This window comes from Cnephaeus nilssonii, assembly GCF_951640355.1.
Source record: "Cnephaeus nilssonii genome assembly, chromosome: 2".
Taxonomy (NCBI): Eukaryota; Metazoa; Chordata; class Mammalia; order Chiroptera; family Vespertilionidae; genus Cnephaeus; species Cnephaeus nilssonii.
Genome location: NC_137073.1, coordinates 7,492,463 through 7,510,662, shown reverse-complemented (window position 1 = coordinate 7,510,662; position 18,200 = coordinate 7,492,463). Strand labels below are relative to the sequence as shown.

The window sequence follows — 18,200 nt, the reverse complement described above, 5'->3', positions numbered from 1 at the left end:
CCAGGACCCAAGAGGCACAAGTAACACAGGTAAGAAAGTTTTTCTGCTGGAAAACAAACAAACAAAAAAAAGGCCTCTAGCCGAAACCGGTTTGGCTCAGTGGATGGACCGTCGGCTTGCGGACTGAAAGGTCCCAGGTTCAATTCCGGTCAAGGGCATGTACCTTGGTTGCGGGCACATCCCCAGTAGGGGGTGTGCAGGAGGCAGCTGATCGATGTTTCTCTCTCATTGATGTTTCTAGCTCCCTATCCCTCTCACTTCCTCTCTGTAAAAAATCAATAAAATATATTTTTTAAAAAAGGCCTCTAATTATCAACCTACCAAATTGTTAAAAATCAAAATGGTTCCTAAATAGAAAAAGTGTTCAGTTTTTCAAATGTGTCAGTAGAGGAACAACCCATCAAGCCGCATGAGCAACCAAGGTAACATAGTAGCACAGAAATAAATGACAATTGTCCATAAACCAAATTCAAAGTCACGGAAATTAGGATCTAAATGAGAGAGAATTTGAAATAGTCATGAAAAAACTCAATAAGATACTAAGAAACTCAGAAAGGCAGCTCAATGAGCTCAGGGATACAATTAATAAATAGCAGAGTACTTTAATAAAGAGATTGAAACTTTAAAAAAAGAACCAAACAGAGAATCTAAGATGGCAGTGGAGTAGGTAGAAGCTACACTCACCTTCTCCCAACACCAAAGTGGAATTACAACTGAATTATAGAATAATCTGAAGACTAGCTGAAGAGGAGTCTTATAACCAAGGATTTACAGAAAAAGCCACATCCCGACGGGTAGGAAGAGCAGAGACAAAAAAGGGCTGGCCCCACAACCAGAGATGGTGGCTGAGGTGCTCAGCTTCAGGGGGTTCTCTCTGAGCAAAGAGCCAGGAAGAGGCGCCCACATAACATCTGGCTGTGAAAGCAGCAGGGTTTCTGTCGGTCAGGGAGAGACGAGAGTCCACTAGAGACATAGGCGCCCTCTTAAAGGGCCAATGCACAAAATTTCATCTGCAGTCACTCAGCTCCAGCAAAGGGACAGGGGAATGGACTAGAGTCACATGAGGTGAGTCTAGGGTTTGTGGCTCTGGGGAGAGAGCTGAAGGGACAGCTGGCAGAATCCCTGTGCTGCGTCCCTCTCCCATTCTGCAGAACACCATCTTCCCTGGTGGAGCATTCCCTCCCATAGGACACCAGCCTGGGGGAATGCAAAGCCCGCCCTCCAGTCTCCCTGTCACTGCATCCTGTGGAGCTTGGGCCCTGCTGGGGAGTCAGCTGCTTTGGCCAGAATGTAGAGGTCTGGGCAGACTTAGCAGGTGTCAGTGACCAAGCTGTGTGGCTTTGGGGTGGATCCCACACCCCCCAACTTCCCCAAAGCCTGGCCAGCACCTCCCCTTCATGGAGATTCACTAGCCCCATCCTCCCAGCTCCCGGAAGCCCCACCTTACTGAGCTCAGTCTCCTCCCAGCACAATCTGTGACAGACTGAGTTGTGTGGCTCTTGAACAGGGGCCATTTTCCTCACATGCCCAACCCAGCAGAGCCCCCGCTTTACACAACCAAATCTCGGTCTGTTTGGGCCGGAATTCTGCTGGCCCCACCCTGATGACTCCCCGAGACCCCCATCCCATCACAAAGGTATGCAAGCACCCATCAGGCGGCAACCAGACTCGGTATACCTGGGGACATTAGCTGAGTGGCCTCAGACTGGCACTGAGTGTGAACCTGTATCAGTCTGGTGACCACCACTTGCCCCTCCATGGTAACTCACTGCAAACCTACCTCACGCAACTCCAGCACCACCAGAGGCTCCTTCAGGCTGAGCCTGTCAGGCAGCCGGCAGGCAGAGGTGGATCTTTTTTTTTTTTTTTTTAATATATTTTATTGATTTTTTACAGAGAGGAAGGGAGAGGGATAGAGAGTTAGAAACATCGATGAGAGAGAAACATCGATCAGCTGCCTCTTGCACACACCCCACTGGGGATGTGCCCGCAACCAAGGTACATGCCCTTGACCGGAATCGAACCTGGGACCCTTGAGTCCGCAGGCCGACGCTCCATCCACTGAGCCAAACCGGCCAGGGCCAGAGGTGGATCTTGAGGTGCCTTGGGCCTTTTGCTGACCGTGGGCCGGTGCTGGTAAAAGCCAGCCTTGGTGTGCAGCTTCATCCTTCCTGTGTACACCCAGGCCCCGTAGAGGCAGCCCACAAACTGTGGATCAGTTGTAGCTCCAAACAGGTTGGCCAGGGCCAGTCACAGGCAGCGTCTGACATTGGCCTGCACCAGAGTCCCTCCAAAGAGGCCCAGAACCAACACACCCAGGGGCCAGCTTCAGACAACACCAGAGCAGGCTCCAATAAGCCTTACAAGCCTCATATCCAAAGGGAGACTCAGCAGGCACCAGACCCTGCAGAGGTGAATTCTGCTTCATGTGGTCAGCATCTGCACAGCAGCTCACCAGAGGTCAGGGTTGAGCCTCACAGTCAGCCAGCCACAGGGTGGGTCCCATGCATGAAAGGGCCAATAGCAATCAAGACTCAATTACAACAGAAGGACCACATAACCTACACCAGGGACATTCCTGGAGCACCCAGCTCAGGTGATCAAGGAGACTGCACCACTGGATCCCACAGGACATGCAGTACATAAGGCCACCCCACCAAGATGGGGAGTCACAGCAGATCTATCTAATACATAGAAACAAACAAAAGAAGCAGCCAAAAGGGGAGACAAAGAAACATGCCCCAAATGAAAGAACAGGAGACATCTCCAGAAAAAGAGCTAAATGAAATGGAGGAAAGCAATTTATTAGATGTAGAGTTGAAACCAATGGTTATAAGAATGCTCAACAGCATGAAAAAGGACACAGAAACCATAAAAAAAGAACCAGTCAGGAAGGAAGAATAGAATATCTAAAATAAAAAATACACTGGAAGGGCCCTGGCCAGTGTGGCTTGGTGATAGAGCATCAGCCCATGTACCAAAGGGTCGCAGGTTCTATTCCAAGTCAAGGGCATGTGCCTGGGTTGTAGGTTCCATCCCCAGCCCCTGTGGGGTGCATGTGGGAGGCAACCAGTCAATGTGTCTCTCTTGCACCAATGTTTCTCTCTCTCTTTCCCCCTCCCTCCCTTCCACTGTCTCTAAAAATCAATGGGGTAGGGGAGATTTCATGTGAGGATTAATAATAATAATAATAATAGTAATAGTAATAATAATAGTAATAGTAATAATACACTGGAATGAATAAACAGTTGACTGGATGAAGCAGAGGATCAAATCAGTGATTTTGAAGACAAGGTAGGAAAAAAACACACCCCATCAGAGCAGCAAGAAGAAAAAAAGAATAAAAAAATAAGAACAGTTTAAGAGACCTTTGTGCCAACATGAAGCATAACAACATCTACATCATAGGGGTACCAGAAGGAGAAGAGAGAGAGCAAGGGATCAAGGACCTTTGTGAAGAAATAATGGCTGAAACCCTCCCTAACCTGGTGAAGGAAATAGACATACAAGTCCAGAAAACAGAGTCCCAAACAAGATGAACTCAAAGAGGCCCATGCCCAGACACATCATAATTAAAATACCAAAAGAGAGAATCTTAAAAACAGCAAGAGAAAGACAGTTGGTTATCTATAACGGAACTCCCATTAGTGTCAGCTGCTTTCCCAACAGAAACTTTGCAGGCCAGAGGAGATTGGCACAGAATATTCAAAGTGATGAAAAGCAAGGACCTACAACCAAGATTACTCTACCAAGCAAAGCTAACATTTAAAATTGAAGGAGAAATAAAGAGCTTCCAAGAAAAAAACAATCAGAAGTTCTGAAGACTCAATAAATGAGATAAACAATTCATTAGAACAATTGAAAACAGAGCAGACCATATGGAAGAGAGAGTTGGCAAACTTGAAGACAGAAATCTAGAAATGATTCAGGTGGAGAAAAAGAGATAACTATGCATTAAAAAAAAATGAAAGAACCCTATGAGAGCTATCTAATTTCATTAGGAAGGGCAACATAAGATAATGGGTCTCCCAGAAGGGAAGAGAGAGTGAAGGGAACAGAGAGCCTATTCAAACAAATAATTGATGAGAACTTCCCAAACCTAGAAAAGAAACTTTACATTCAAGTACAGGAAGCTAACAGAACACCTACTTATCTCAATTCAAAAAGACCTCTCCAAGACACATTATGTTAAAACTGTCAAAAGTTATTGATAAAGAAAGAATTCTCAAGGCATCCAGGGAAAGAAATTCAGTAGCCTATCAAGGAACCTCCATCAGATTTGTCAGAAGAAACCATATAGGCCAGGAAAGAGTGGAATGATATATTCAAAATATTGAAAGATGGCAACCATCAGCCGAGAATAATATACCCTTGTTAAGCAAAGTTGTCCTTTAGATTAAGGAGAAATAAAGGCTTCCCGGATAAATAAAAGTTGAGGGATCTGATTACAAGAAATGTTGGAAGGAGCTCTTCCCCCTGAACCAAAATGACAAAGCTGAGTAAGTTGAGAGACAGACTGAAGCAGAAAACTGCAACTCTATTTCAGAATAGGATGTTAAACACTTAATTATAACATAGAGGTTTAAGGGGAAAGCATTAACAATAACTATAGCTACTGCAATTTGGTAATGAACGCACAACGTAAAAAGGGATAACGTGTGACAGCAAAAACACCAAAAGGGGGAGGGAAAGGACAGAACGTGTGCAGGTGGTTGAAGATAAGATGCCATCAGAAGAAAAGGAACTGAGCTCACCAATCAAAAGGCACAGAGTAGCTAAATGGATTAGGAAGCAAGACCCACTGTGTGCTGCCTTCAGGAGACCCAACTCAGCTCCAAAAGCAGACAGAGGCTTAACGAGAAGGGGTGGAAGATGACACTCCAAGCAAACAGTATTCAGAGGAAAGTGAGTGTGGCTGTATTTAGACAAAATAGATATCAAGACAAGAAAAGGTAACAAGAGACAAATATGGACTTTTTTTTTTTAATCCTCACCTGATGAGATTTTTCCATTGATTTTTAGAGTGGACGAGAGAGGGAAAGACAGAGAGAAATATCGATGTGAGAGAAACACATCGATTGGTTGCCTTCTGCACCAGGGCCCAGGCCGGGAGGAGCCTACAATCAAGGTACTGCCCTTGACTGGAATCGAACCCGGGACCCTTCGGAGCGCAGGCCAAGGCTCTCTCCACTGAGCCAAACCAGCTAGGGCTGCCTTCTATTTTTAAAGGAGGAAAATGTACACAATATTTATTTGGATTTTGCATAAAGAAGCTATGAGAGACTACACTAATTTACTACAGAATTAATGACAGTGGTTACCTGTGGAGGGAAGGGGAGTCATGAGACTTTGCACTGTATCTCATTTTAAAGTTGTTTTCATTTGAATCATGTGACTAAAGAAAAACTTCCTTTAGAAAAAGAGCATGGGCTTCAAAGTGAAGGAGATGTGGATGTTAACCCTGCTCTCCTAACTTCCCAACAGAATAAGAAACTGAAATTCTCCGAGCCTCAGTTTCCATATCTATGAGATGGGCATGGTAACAGTATCTTCTTCATTAGAACCTGTGCATATTACAGGAGATTACGTAAGTGAAGTGCCTAACTTCGCACCTGACCCAGAGTCAACCTCCAAAGCATTTCTTAAAATGTAAAGTTTTGAATGTAGTTTCTTCCCCGCTCTGCCGCCCCCTGGCTGGCTTACCCACAGTCCCACGGCCAGGACGAAGAGGAAGTACAGAGCCAGCACCGCGATGTCACCTGCCTCCAGGCTCCTCTGGGGAAAGGCCTCCAGGGGATCCGGCTGTGTGGGCCGAGGGCTGCCGGCGCCGCTCTCCGTGGTGCTGAACACGCTTTCCATCCTGTGGGAGGTCACGTGCGCGTCAGACCTGGAGCCCAGCACCACTCTCACCCGCTCCCTGCCTCCTTGGGACAGCCCAGCACGGGGAGGGCTGTGGGAGGAGACAAAGCTGAGGGTAGATTCATCCAGCCAGCCCTTCACTCACTCACTCAGCAAATGTTTACAGTGACGTTTTATCAAATCCATAGTTAATTTTCACCAATTTAACCACACACTCGGCAAAATATAAAGAAGGATGAACAATTTAAATAGTACAGATGGTTTCATCACCTCTGCCACTTAACAAACACGACAGGAATGACAGAAAAACAAGATGCCTGAGTCAGTTTCTGATTCCCAGGTACCTGACAGCCAGGTCAAGGCCTAGCCAACAATGGTGTCAGAGGCTTGGCCAGACACTACAAACTTGTTCCAACAAAATTGTATAGATTTAACAAATGCCTGTATAACACCTACTGCGTGCCAGGCCTTATTCTAAGTGTTTACGAATCTGCAAAGTGGGCACTGTTGTTCTACCATTTTCCAGATGGCAAAACTGAGGCACAGAGAAGTTAGGGAAGTTGCCTAAGGTAACAGAGCTCAGTGGGAGAGCTGGGAGTTGCTCCAGGATCCGTTTTGAATCACTGTTCTGAGCTGTTTCGCAGTGCACTGCACTTTCATGGGTGATTTAAGGCATCCCTGTGGTAGGCAGAATTATGTCTCCTCAAACGTCTTTATATCCCAATCCCCAAAACCTGTGAATATGTTAAGGTACATGGCAAAGGCCCTAGCCGGTTTTTCTCAATGGTTAGAGCATCGGCCTGAGGACTCAAGGGTCTCGGGTTCGATTCCGGTCAAGGACACGTACCTCGGTGGCAGGCTCGATCCCTGGGCCGGGCTCATGCAGGAGGCAACCAATCAATGTGTCTCTCTCACATCAGTGTTTCTCTTTCTATGTCCCTCCCCTTCCCTTCCGCTCTCTCTAAAAAATCAATAGGAAAAATATCCTCTGGTGAAGATTAACAAAAATAAGTCACATGACAAAGGGCAATGAAGTTTGCAGATGAAATTAAGGTTGCTAACCAGCTCTCCTTCCAACAGGGAGCGTGTCCTAATGCTCTGAGAGGGACTGTGCAACCACAGTCCTTCCACGTGGGAGAGGAAGTCAGAGAGGACAGTGCGAGGAGGATTTGGCCCAATGCTGCTGGCTTTAAAGGTGGAATAATAGAGCCGGGAGCCAAGGACAGCAGGTGGCTGCTAGACGCTGAAAAAGCAAATTAATGGATTCTCCCCTGGAACACACAGGAGTCCGGCCCTTTAAGACCCACTAGAAATGTATGACTTTCAGAACTATAAGGTAATAAACTTGTGCTGTTTTTATTTCTTTAAAAACAATTTATTCATTTCTGATCATAGGTACAGGGAGGGTGCGAGGGCGAGGCCCGTGACCCCGAGGCGATTGGGCGCAGCGGGCTCACCCTGCCCCCGGCGTTCCCTCCTTCCTCCCGGCGGCACAGTCCAGTACTGACCACGCGGCAAGTTTAAACCGGAGTTTTCCCTCTTACTTGTAAATACTGAACCGAACCAGCTGCTCCAGTGGTTGACTTCCTAACGCTCTCGTGAATGAGCAGGTCACGGGCAAATTATGACTGCCTGGCTCTCAGACCGCTAATTCCCAGGTTGCCGTGAGCCTGTGGTGTGTGAGCCCTGCGCTTGCTCAGCTGCGCTCAGCACCTTGTGGCGCTACTGTTACTATTCTTCACAAGGTGGAGGGAGGCTAGGACGCCTGCTCTTCCATGGAGATGCAGCACCTGACCTGGGTTTTGATGGATGAGTAGGTGGTCCTGTGTGGACGGGGGTGGGGTGGGGGGGGGGTAAGGGCTGGGAAGCTTTCGGGGCTGAGACCACGGCACCTGCAGACAGTGGGGTGTGATGAGCACCATCAGACCCTCGCCTGAGTATTACGGTGGGGGGGAGGGGGCAGTGGGGCTGGTCAGACATGAAGGCGGTTGCCCAGCCCTTTGGTGTCCTTTACAGGATAATATAAAGCCAGTGGTCTCATCCTTTCAAACCCGTGTTTATAACAAGTACTTTGTATTAGCCCTTAAAAACGGCGCTGAGACCCACAAGATTCAGGTTAAGGGTTTGGAGCTACAAGACTGTCCCCCATCTCCCCCCCCCCCCCCGCTACACACACACACACACACACACACACACACACACACACACACACGTCCAAGTCGTCACCTGTGCTTAGGTCGGAGGTTCCAGGACACTCACACTCGCCTTGGGTTCAAATCACTTGCCAGAAGGGGTCAGAGGACTCAGGGAAACTTGTCTGAGAAATAAAAGGACGATTTATGATAGAATAATCCTGCTTCAACCGGAAACGGCTCTGCCGCCCCCGGAAGACGCCAAGGGCGGCCGGATGCTTTCACCTGTGCAAAAGGGCCTCTGAAGAGGCAGGAGACGCAGAAGCCATTGTCTCCAGAGGCACGGAATACAGAGCGAGTCTGCAAACACCACTAGAGCTTGTACCCACCAAACGTTTAAAGGTGTGGAAGTGCTTTGCGATTTTAAACGTTACGGGGAAGTCCAAGCAAGTGCCACCGATACCATGCTCCTAACGTAAGGCAGAGCCCCAGAAAAATATCTGAGCAGCGTGGGAAATAAACAGCGGGGACATTTCTACATCAAAAGTGCCCCACGTATGGCGCTGCGTAAGCTAGACGTCGGCTCCAGCTTCAGAGTCCCAAGCAGGCTTCGCCCACAGAACGTCTGGTGGGACGTCCGGAAGGGCCGCCCGGGGCAGCTCTGTGCGTTTCGGGGTGGCTGCCTTCTCTGGCCTCCGGGCACTGAAGGCCAGCAGTGTCCCAAACCATCGTGACCACCGAGAGGTGTCCCACAAATTTTCAAAACGCCTCTGTGGGGGGAGCAGCCACGGGCCCACTGCACCCCTGCTGAGCCAGGGGCGTCCGTCGGAGGGTTTTGAACCCGGAATGGCGTGGTCAGGGGGAGGCCTGACTAGAAGCAGGAAGCGGGCAGGAGGGTATGTGGTCACTGCGGGTGACTCAGGACAGGGAACGTGAGGGGGAGAACCAGGAGCAGTTTCCTGCTTCTGATCAGAACTGCGAACAGAGCGGCCGGCTGCTGTGCAGGGTTTTCCTGTCCTTGTCGCTGCTGGTCTTCACCACTATTGCCCGTGGGACCGGGTAGCTGTGTTCCACGCTGGCACTGCAGGGTGCTCGCAGCAGCCCTGGCCTCTACCCACCAAGACCATAGCGCTGACAGCCTGAGTCCCCTGGAGACCCAGCGCCAGGTCTGCGTATGGCTGGGTTCGCTTAGAGAAGCCGCCTCAGGGGGGCTCGGTGATCTTTGAGTCCCCCCCCCCCCCCCGCCCCCCAAGGGTAGCTTTGAACTTCTCTCGCTGAGGCTGGGAGGAGGCTCCCAGGGCTCAGCCTCAGATCCGGACCTGTCTGACTTCAGAGCCTGCATTTTCAAACTGGCAACCTGCTGCTCCCAACGAGGAGAACTGAGAACAAGGGGCTTAGGAAGCAGCTTAATTGGGGCCTGAGATAGATTGTTCTAGAAGCCGGCAGGTCTAAATGGGAGGGAGGGTGAGGAGGGGCAGCCCTCCCAGTCCCCAGCCCCTCCCCCAGCCCCTCTGGAAGGCTTCTGCCTGCCGGGCACCGGGAGGGGTGGGGCAGATAAACAAGTTACTCATTGCTGGGCTGGCTGGTGCGCTCTAGGCTCTTCCTGAGTCCCAGGAGGTGGGCCTGCCGGGCCAGGAGGGACAGACTGCCTCCTCACGTGGGGATAAGAGCACAGACCAGAGGAGGGACGGGCTGCCTCCTCACGTGGGGATAGGAGCACAGACCAGAGAAACTACAGAGCCCCGGTGCTGCTGCCCTGGCCACAAGCTCCCAGGCAGAGCCTGCAAAGTGCCCGCTCTCCAGCAAATCCATGGCCCTGCCATCGAACACCTGGCACACGTGTGCTCTCATCTCCTCCTCGCCAGCGGTGAGCGAGCACATGACACATCCACCCTGCAGGTGGGAAACGAGGCCCCAAGAGCTGACAGTGAGCTGGGCCCTGGGCCTGCGGTGCCACTTGCTTCGAGGCCACAGTACGTGCCAGGTGTGGGTCTCCAGCTGAAGCTCGTGGCGTCATCCAACGCTGGCGGGTCTGTCTCTTATCCCTCTCCGGCCCCTCTCTCCTTCTCTCCTCTCCTTCAGTTCTTGGCTCCCTTTCTCTGTGTCTTTTCCATAAGCACTCATTAGACACCAACTGTGTGCCAGGCTCCATGTTAAGCCTTGGGGACTCAGTGAACAAACACTCCTTAGGCACCAGCTGTGTGCCAGGCTCTGTGCTAGGCATGGAGGGCAACGTGGTGAGCAAGGCGGACCTGGCCCCGTGCAGCACGTGTGGCCAGACCCACGCGATGAATGACACCAAGGCCTGTTGCCCCTCGCACGGTCCCAGGCGGGCACACCGGGGTGGGCTCCTGCTTCACGTTTTGCGAGGGACGCTCCCTGGATGGGCGGGCAGAGTCTGCAAAGCAGGCTCCATAACAATGGCTTTGTTTGCAAGAACACCCTCCCTTAGGGCCACGATGGGCCAAAGAACAAAAGCGAGCCTGCCGGGCCACTCACCCTCTTCCCTCGGCGGGTTACATAATCCACATCGCAGATGTGGGAATTTTCCACCGCCGGCTGTGCGGGCAGGGGGCGGGGCCTGGGCAGCGTTCGCTCCTGTGTGGTGTGCACTGTGGGGGTTTATTATCCTTTATAACTTGTGCCTCTGAAACATTTCATAACGAAAGTAAAAGAAACGAACAAGATTTACAGCATAAAACCGCCTGTGTATTCAATACATTCAGAGACACAAGCAGTGTGAGGTGTTTGGCTAGGACATGGCACAGCTGCCGAGGATCACAAACTCACAGGCAGGGACAGAAACTGGGACAGAGAGAGACGAGAGCCTCGGACGGCCTGCACTGAGCGGGGACAGTGGCCATTGAACCACAAAGTCCAACTTCAGGCCAGCACTCTCCCAGAATGGCTGTTGTGACAGTGTGACGAGGTTCGAGTGGCACTGCCCCTTCAGGTCCCACCTCTGCCTCTTACTAGTGTTCGCTCCGAGATTGTGGTCCAGCAACCTCTCTGAGGCTGTTTCCCCATCTATGAATGGGCTAATAATCTGACGTGTGTCACAGGTTTGTTGAAAGCTCATTATATAACACTAGAGGCCTGGTGCATGAAAATTCATGCACTGGAGGGGGGCGTCCCTCAGCCCGGCCTGCCCCCTCTCACAGTCCGGGAGCCCTCAGGAACAGGAGGTGACCCGCGACCAGGGGAAGGCAACGCCCCCATCACACCTCTGCTGCTGCTACTGCCGGCAGCGCAAGCCTCGGCCGGCCCGGGTTACCTGAGCCTCGGGCGGCCTTGGGCGGCTGGGCAGCCACCATCCGAGGTTTGCCTGTGCCTCAAGCCAGCCCCGGGGGGCTGGAGGGCTGAGGGGACTGGGGGACTCTGGAGGCAGGCGTGCAGAGCGGCCGGACCCACCTGGGGGCGGGCTCGGCTGTGCCACACACCTGCCACCCCAGTGGGGCTGAGGGGACTGGGAGCTGCCATCTTGTGGGGGCATGGCAGTCAATTAGCATATTCCCTCTTTATTAGATAGGATGATTAGGTCCAGAGTACTTGATCTGTCCCTTCCTTCTTCTAAAACCATTTAGAAAAAGAGCATGGACTTTGAGGTCAGGAAGACCCGGCCCCCACCTGTGTGTGTCTCCTTTGAAGCACACAGCACCCCTGAGAGGTCAGGTCTGCGGGCCCCCAGGAAACAGATACAGGAAACACGGACGGTCCTGGGCCAAGGCCACCTGAAGCTCTGATGTGGGGCTCCACCCGGCCTCCCCCTGAGCTGCCAGCCCGGCCTGCGCGTGGACCCTGGCAGAAGTACAGGGTGGAAACGGCGGGACTCCAGCCGCAGCTGCTCACCCTCCAGCATCCCCTGTGGTGCCCAGTGGAGGTGGCTGCCCTCTCCGCAGCCCGGCTGGTGACCAGCTCGGGTGTGGGATGCCCAGGAGGCTGTGGTGGAGGCGGCCCAGCCGGGGCGGGTCCGTGCTGGGAGGTGGGGCGGCGGCTGGCCTGGAACTGCAGAGGGAGGACCTGGAGGACCCCTCTGCCCGCCTGAGCAGCGGGTGCTCTGGGTTCGTCGGCGACTGGTCCTCAGACAGAGGAAGGGAGGACGATCCTGGGGACTTTGGGTCGGAGCGGAGGCCACACCGTCCCGGCCCGTGGGGAAGGGCCACATGCTGGCATTTAGGGAAGATGCCGCGGGCAGGGCAGGGCGTGGCAGCTGTCCCCCGCCGCCAACGGGAGGTCACCCCATGTGAGCGCCCCTGCCACTCGGTGTGACCTTGTGCCAGCTTTCTGCTCCACCTCCTGTCCCTCCAGAGACGATCTCGTCTACGAATCCCGGGGAGACGCACAGTCACAAGAGCACCTGGTGAGCTCCACACCTGTCTATCCAAAGGCCAACGTGGCATCTGAGGGGGTGCAGCCGCCACTGCAGACGGAACTGTCCGAGCTGGACACCAGCCTGTCGGCGCTTCTCCTCCTGTCCCGCTGAGCGCCACTTCTCCCACCCGCTTCCCGGGCCCGCAACCCGCTTCCCTGTCCCGGTCCCACATCCATTGACGCTTCATCCCACCCGATTCCACTCCCAAGGTACCGCCCGAATCCATCCGCTCGCCCCCACCTTGGCTTCTCTCATTTTCGACCAAGCCACTCGAGCAGGAACCTCCCGTCGTGCCTTCCTGGTGCCACTCTTGCTCCGGGTCCACCCTCCCACGGAACCTCCATCAGGTCAGATCAGATCACTTTCCTGCTCGGAGCACCCCTGTGCCTGCTCTGCTGAGGCCCTGCCCCTCTCACACGGGCCTTCTTTTTACCCCTTGAGCAGCATTTCATACCTCAGGGTCTTTGCTATTCTGTTCCCTCTGCCTGACATGCTGTTCCCTACACTCTTGGCTTGATGAACTCGTACTCACCCTTCAGATGTCACCCCCAAGAGCCTTCTCTTGACCTCAACCTCAGTTTGGCCCTTAAGCTATTTGTCCTGACAGCAAGCATGACTCCTCATCACCACTGAGGCAAGCCTGACATGTGCACGACTCTCATTGCCGCCTGTCCCCCCTGCACTGTAAGGGAAGACGCACGTTGGGCCTCCAAAGCAGAGTGAGAAAGAGAAACAGCCCAATGGAGTCCCTGTGGCTCAGCCCCGTCTCCAAACCCAAGCAAAGCCAGCCTGCTTGCCGGCTCAGCCTCTCCAGGGAGTGGAACTTAGACCGACCGCCTGGAATTCCCTGGTCAGCACTACTGAGGTCATTCGCCTTCCCCGACGGGACCCACTTGTTAACTTCTTAGTCCCGCCCTCTGTCTCCTAAATAAACCGCCCGCTTTGGACAGCCCCTCGAAGTGCCCATGTAGTTGCCGGAGGGGCAGCTTCATCCAGGTCGAACCTCTGGATGAAGCTGATTAGACCTGCAGGAGGACTCAGTTGAATCTGAATTTTGCTCTGTAACAGCAGCGCTCAGTAAACGTTTGTGAGACGGCAGCATGGGGTTTTCAGAGCCTGGCCACGTGCCCTGGCGCATCATGACCCACCCCCCCGCCCCCCGGGACACATCCCCAGGACACATCCCCAGGACCCCCTTTGCGGGACACCTCTCCCAACCGCTGCCCCGAACCATCCAGCAGAAAGCCACTGGGAATCTGGTTACTGGTGTCGTGGTTAGCTCACAGTCCCGGGGGTTGAGTCCCAGCGCTGCCACTCCGAGAGACCTCGGGCCCGTTTCTTAAAGGCGCTCAGCCCCCTCTGTGATTCACGGGCCGTGCCCTCACAGGGTGACTGTGCCCGTTGGACCGGGCCAGGACCCGCCACCCGTGCCCAGCAGGTGCCCGTGGAAACCCCTTTTGCTGCAGGAACCACGGGCTGATTGTTACGTAGATCGTCCCCTGCCCCTTCCGTGGGTCCTCCATACCTGCGGCTCAGCGGCTGGCCAGTGACGCGGCCAGTGGGAAAAGTGGGGCCACCGCAGGTGCCGCTGGCTGTGCCCACCCCCAAACACCATCTGCCTGCTGGTGAGGAGCCGTCTCTGAGGAGAGGAGCTGCGAGCCCCGGGTGCCTCTCAGCGGCAGGGTTCCTGCCTCTCTGGGTCCTGTCCCCAGGCTGCTCCCAGTTTGCAAAATGAGCATTGGGGGGGGGGGGGGGTGTCTTACCTTCCTCTGGGTGCGGGCCCCCTGCTCTGGGGCCTGGCGGCTTCGGAGGCAGGAGGAGGCAGCGCCGGCAGTGAGGAGGGGACGCCGGCTCCTCGCCCTGCAGCCGGAGCTGGGGAGGGCAGTGGTGGCCTCCCTCCCGCCCCGCCTGCAGCTGGTGGACTTTCTTGCAGGTCAAACTCCAAATTCCAGCGCAGCTGAGATTAGGGAAAGTGAGAATGATCTTTCCAGGGACAGGGAGAGCTGGGCCCAGCCCAACCCTGAGCTGGAGCTGAGACCAGCCCCTGCGGGAAGGTGGCAGCCCCGAGCTCTGCCCTCAGCCTCCTGGGCCCTCACCTGAAGGGCACTCTTGGGTCTGATCAGATAATTGAATCGATGCCCCCTCCCCTGGGAACTGACCTTCAGACCACTCACAACCGACATTCCCTTTCGCTTCGACCACATCCCACTTGCTGAGACCACATCCCACTTGCTGAGACCACAATTACCTCTCCCCTCCGGACCTTCCCAGGATCCAGACCTGCCCAGAGTCCCCCCGCCTGAAAAAGCCCACCTAGAGTCCTTTAAAGCCTCTGGCCCCATCCCTGGGGGCTGGCGCCATGTGGGGGCTCAGCCCACCTGTCTCCAGGTGCCCTAATAAGTTTATAATTCTTTACCACTTTGGGCCTCGTGCGTTCCTCCTTCGGCGACCCTAACAGGCACCACCCAGCTTCACTCACCCCCTCTCCCACGGCCCGCCTCGTTTCCGGGGACAGGCGGGCTTGGGACAGCTGGGGGTGGGGCAGATGCTGGCGGGGGGTTGGGGGGAGGGGGCAGGGGACAGAGGAGTCCCAGGAGAGCAGCCCCGTGCAGCCCAGCCTCTGCGGCAGTGACTGACAGTGACCTTCTTTGTTCAGCCCCTGTCCTGTGCTCCCCGGACCAAGGCGGTGCACAGACAGGCGTGTGGAGTCCGGAGCAGCTGTCAGGCGTGGCCAGGCCACGGCTGGGGCCCGTGTCGCCCACGACTCCAGGACAGGCGGGGACAGAGGAAGGCTTTTGCGGGGCACACAGAGCATTCAAGATGGAAAAACAGCACTTGCAAAACACGAGCCCTTCAACAGGTCTGGGTGTCCCACCAAGGATCACCTGAAGATGTGGCCACAGCAGGCCCACGTGGCACAGGCAGCCACGGCCAGAGCAGAGTCGTGGCCACAGCCCTGAGCCTGGGCCTGGGCCGCAGTCCTGGCACAGAGGGGCTCAGGAGGCCGGTGGCACCCGCGCAGGTTCTGTCCAGGGCTCACCCATCTCCCCAGTCACCCTCGAAGACAGATCCTGTTACTATCCCCAGTTCACCGATGAGAAAACTCGCCCACAGCCTCCAAGCCAGTAAGCGGCAGAGCCAGGATTTGAACCCAGAGCTGTGTCCACCGGACGAGGGCGGCTGGTTGCACAAAGCCTGGCCATGAAACTGACAGCAGCACGAGTGGGGCCTGCAGGGGAGTGGCCTGCCCGGGTCGGGGAGGGAGAATGGGTCGCACAGACGGACAGAAGCGGGACAGACAGACGGCCTGACACTGTGATCTGCCTCCAGAGGCACGATCCCAGGAAGGCCGCAGGATGCGTCAGCAGCCTGGCTCTGGTCCTGAGTCCTTGGGGCCTAGGGGACGGTGGGTGTGTCCCAGGGTCGCGGTGCCCACACAGGAGGCCAGCCGGTGAGTGAGGCAGGCAGCAGGGCTGTGGCCGACTGGGAGCGCGTGTCCCCGCTGAAGGGGACAGCACTACTCAGCTCCAAACGGGGAGCACGGGGCCACCAGGGCCAGAGACTGTACTCGTTCTAGAAAAATGGGAAGTCCAGCAATGCGTGCAGGGCCTCATGGTTAATAACCTGAGGACCAGATACGGCCACTGGCACTGGCTTGTTACCTCCCACGGCTTCTGGATCGTCCAGCCCTCGACCCCTCTTGCTGCTGCAAAGAACAGGAGGAAACGATGGTGCGATCTCGGGGGGCCTTTTTGGAAGTTTCTCTTAAAGTTAACACATACCGACGCAGTGGCCCGGCAGTTCCACTCGCAGGTGTTTCTCGAGAGAAAGGAAGCATGTTCCTGGAAGATGGCGCTCAGGTGTCCCCGAGCTTTCGCTCCCGTCCCTACCTGAGCAGAGGGCAGGGAGACGCCCAAGAAGGCCTGGCGAATAGAAGGGTTTTTAAGGGAAACTTACGGGCACTCCGCACAGGCTACCCCCACGCCACCCCACAGGTGCCAAACGATTCTGTAGGGGCAGGTGGGCGGGTTCAGGAAGAGCCTGAATGCCTGACGGGGTCCGGACAAGGGCCTGTTTCCCGAGCCGCACACGGGCCGCAGGAGAGGTGCTGCTTTAGGCAGGGGGCCGGCAAGCTGTTAGGCTGAGGTGATGGTGGGCTCCCCCTGCGACGGGGCTGGTGCCCGCAGAGCGGACCACGCGGTTCCGGGGTTGCAGTCCCGCCTCCAACGACAGGAGGGGCGGGGCTGGAGGCTGAACCCGTTGCCTGACGCTCTGTGACTTGGGGACTGGGAGGCCTGGGCAGCAGCCCCTGGGCACGGGCCCCGCAGCGCCCGCCCGCTTCGCAGGGACGAAGGGACCAGGGAGCCTGCAGGGACGCCCCTGCCTGCGCGGCCTCTGGAGTGAGTCCCGCCGCCCACCGCGCCTGCTGCGCGTCTGGTCACCACTGGGGCTCAGGACTCATTCTGGCTTCAGCGGGGAAAACACTCCTTCTCCAGCACCTTTTTGCATTTCTTTGTTTCCTGCTCCCAGAGTAGCGGCGCTCACAAACCCAGGCAGCCCCCTCCCCAAAGCGGCCTCAGGCAGATGGGGGAATGAGGAGGGGACCCGTCCTCATTCCGCCTGTCCGCTCCCAGCTGTGGAACCCCCTCCCAGCTGTGGGACCCCCTCCCAGCTGTGGGACCCCCTCCCAGCTGTGGATTCCCCCCTCCCAGCTATGGGCGCCCCTCCCAGCTGTGGGTCCCCCCTCCCAGCTATGGACCCCCCTCCCAGCTGTGGGTCCCCCTCCCAGCTGTGGGACCCCCTCCCAACTGTGGATTCTCCCCTCTCAGCTGTGGATTCTCCCCTCCCAGCTATGGGCGCCCCTCCCAGCTGTGGGTCCCCCCTCCCAGCTATGGGCGCCCCTCCCAGCTGTGGACCCCCCTCCCAGCTGTGGGTCCCCCCTCCCAGCTGTGGGTCCCCCCTCCCAGATATGGACCCCCCTCCCAGCTGTGGGTCCCCCTCCCAGCTGTGGGACCCCCTCCCAAATATGGATTCTCCCCTCTCAGCTGTGGATTCTCCCCTCCCAGCTGTGGGCCCCCCTCCCAGCTGTGGACCCCCCTCCCAGCTGTGGGTCCCCCCTCTCAGCTGTGGATTCCCCCCTCCCAGCTATGGGCGCCCCTCCCAGCTGTGGGTCCCCCTCCCAGCTGTGGGTCCCCCCTCCCAGCTATGGACCCCCCTCCCAGCTGTGGGTCCCCCTCCCAGCTGTGGGTCCCCCTCCCAGCTGTGGGTCCCCCTCCCAGCTGTGGGCCCCCCTCCCAGCTGTGGATTCTCCCCTCCCAGCTGTGGGACCCCTCCCAGCTGTGGGTCCCCCCTCCCAGCTGTGGGACCCCTCCCAGCTGTGGTTCCCCCTCCCAGCTGTGGGCCCCCCTCCCAGCTGTGGGTCCCCCCTCCCAGCTGTGGGTCCCCCCTCCCAGCTGTGGGCCCCCCTCCAAGCTGTGGATTCTCCCCTCCCAGCTGTGGGACCCCTCCCAGCTGTGGGTCCCCCCTCCCAGCTGTGGGACCCCTCCCAGCTGTGGTTCCCCCTCCCAGCTGTGGGCCCCTCTCCCAGCTGTGGGTCCCCCCTCCCAGCTGTGGATTCTCCCCTCCCAGCTGTGGGCCCCCCTCCCAGCTGTGGGCTCCCTCCCAGCTCTAGGCCCCCCTCCCAGCTCTGGGTCCCCCCTTCCAGCTGTGGGCCCCCCTCCCAGCTGTGGATTCTCCCCTCCCAGCTGTGGGCCCCCCTCCCAGCTGTGGGCCCCCCTCCCAGCTGTGGGCTCCCTCCCAGCTCTAGGCCCCCCTCCCAGCTCTGGGTCCCCCCTCCC

At 56.0% G+C, this 18,200-nt stretch overlaps 1 protein-coding gene across 1 annotated transcript in view; it reads right to left on the bottom strand.

Annotated features, from left to right (window-relative positions):
• The window catches only part of SLC5A11 (solute carrier family 5 member 11), a gene marked incomplete at its 3' end in the record, with an annotated part of 40,576 nt that extends 26,376 nt beyond the window's left edge, over positions 1-14,200 (bottom strand). Inside the window, exons 1-2 of the mRNA XM_079780456.1 lie at positions 14,127-14,200; positions 5,704-5,860 (exon numbers count right to left, since the gene is read on the bottom strand). Coding sequence (XP_079636582.1) covers positions 5,704-5,859 — 156 coding nt within the window. The 5' untranslated portion in view covers position 5,860; positions 14,127-14,200. The remainder of the gene's footprint in view (positions 1-5,703; positions 5,861-14,126) is intronic.
• Positions 14,201-18,200: the final 4,000 nt, after the last annotated feature.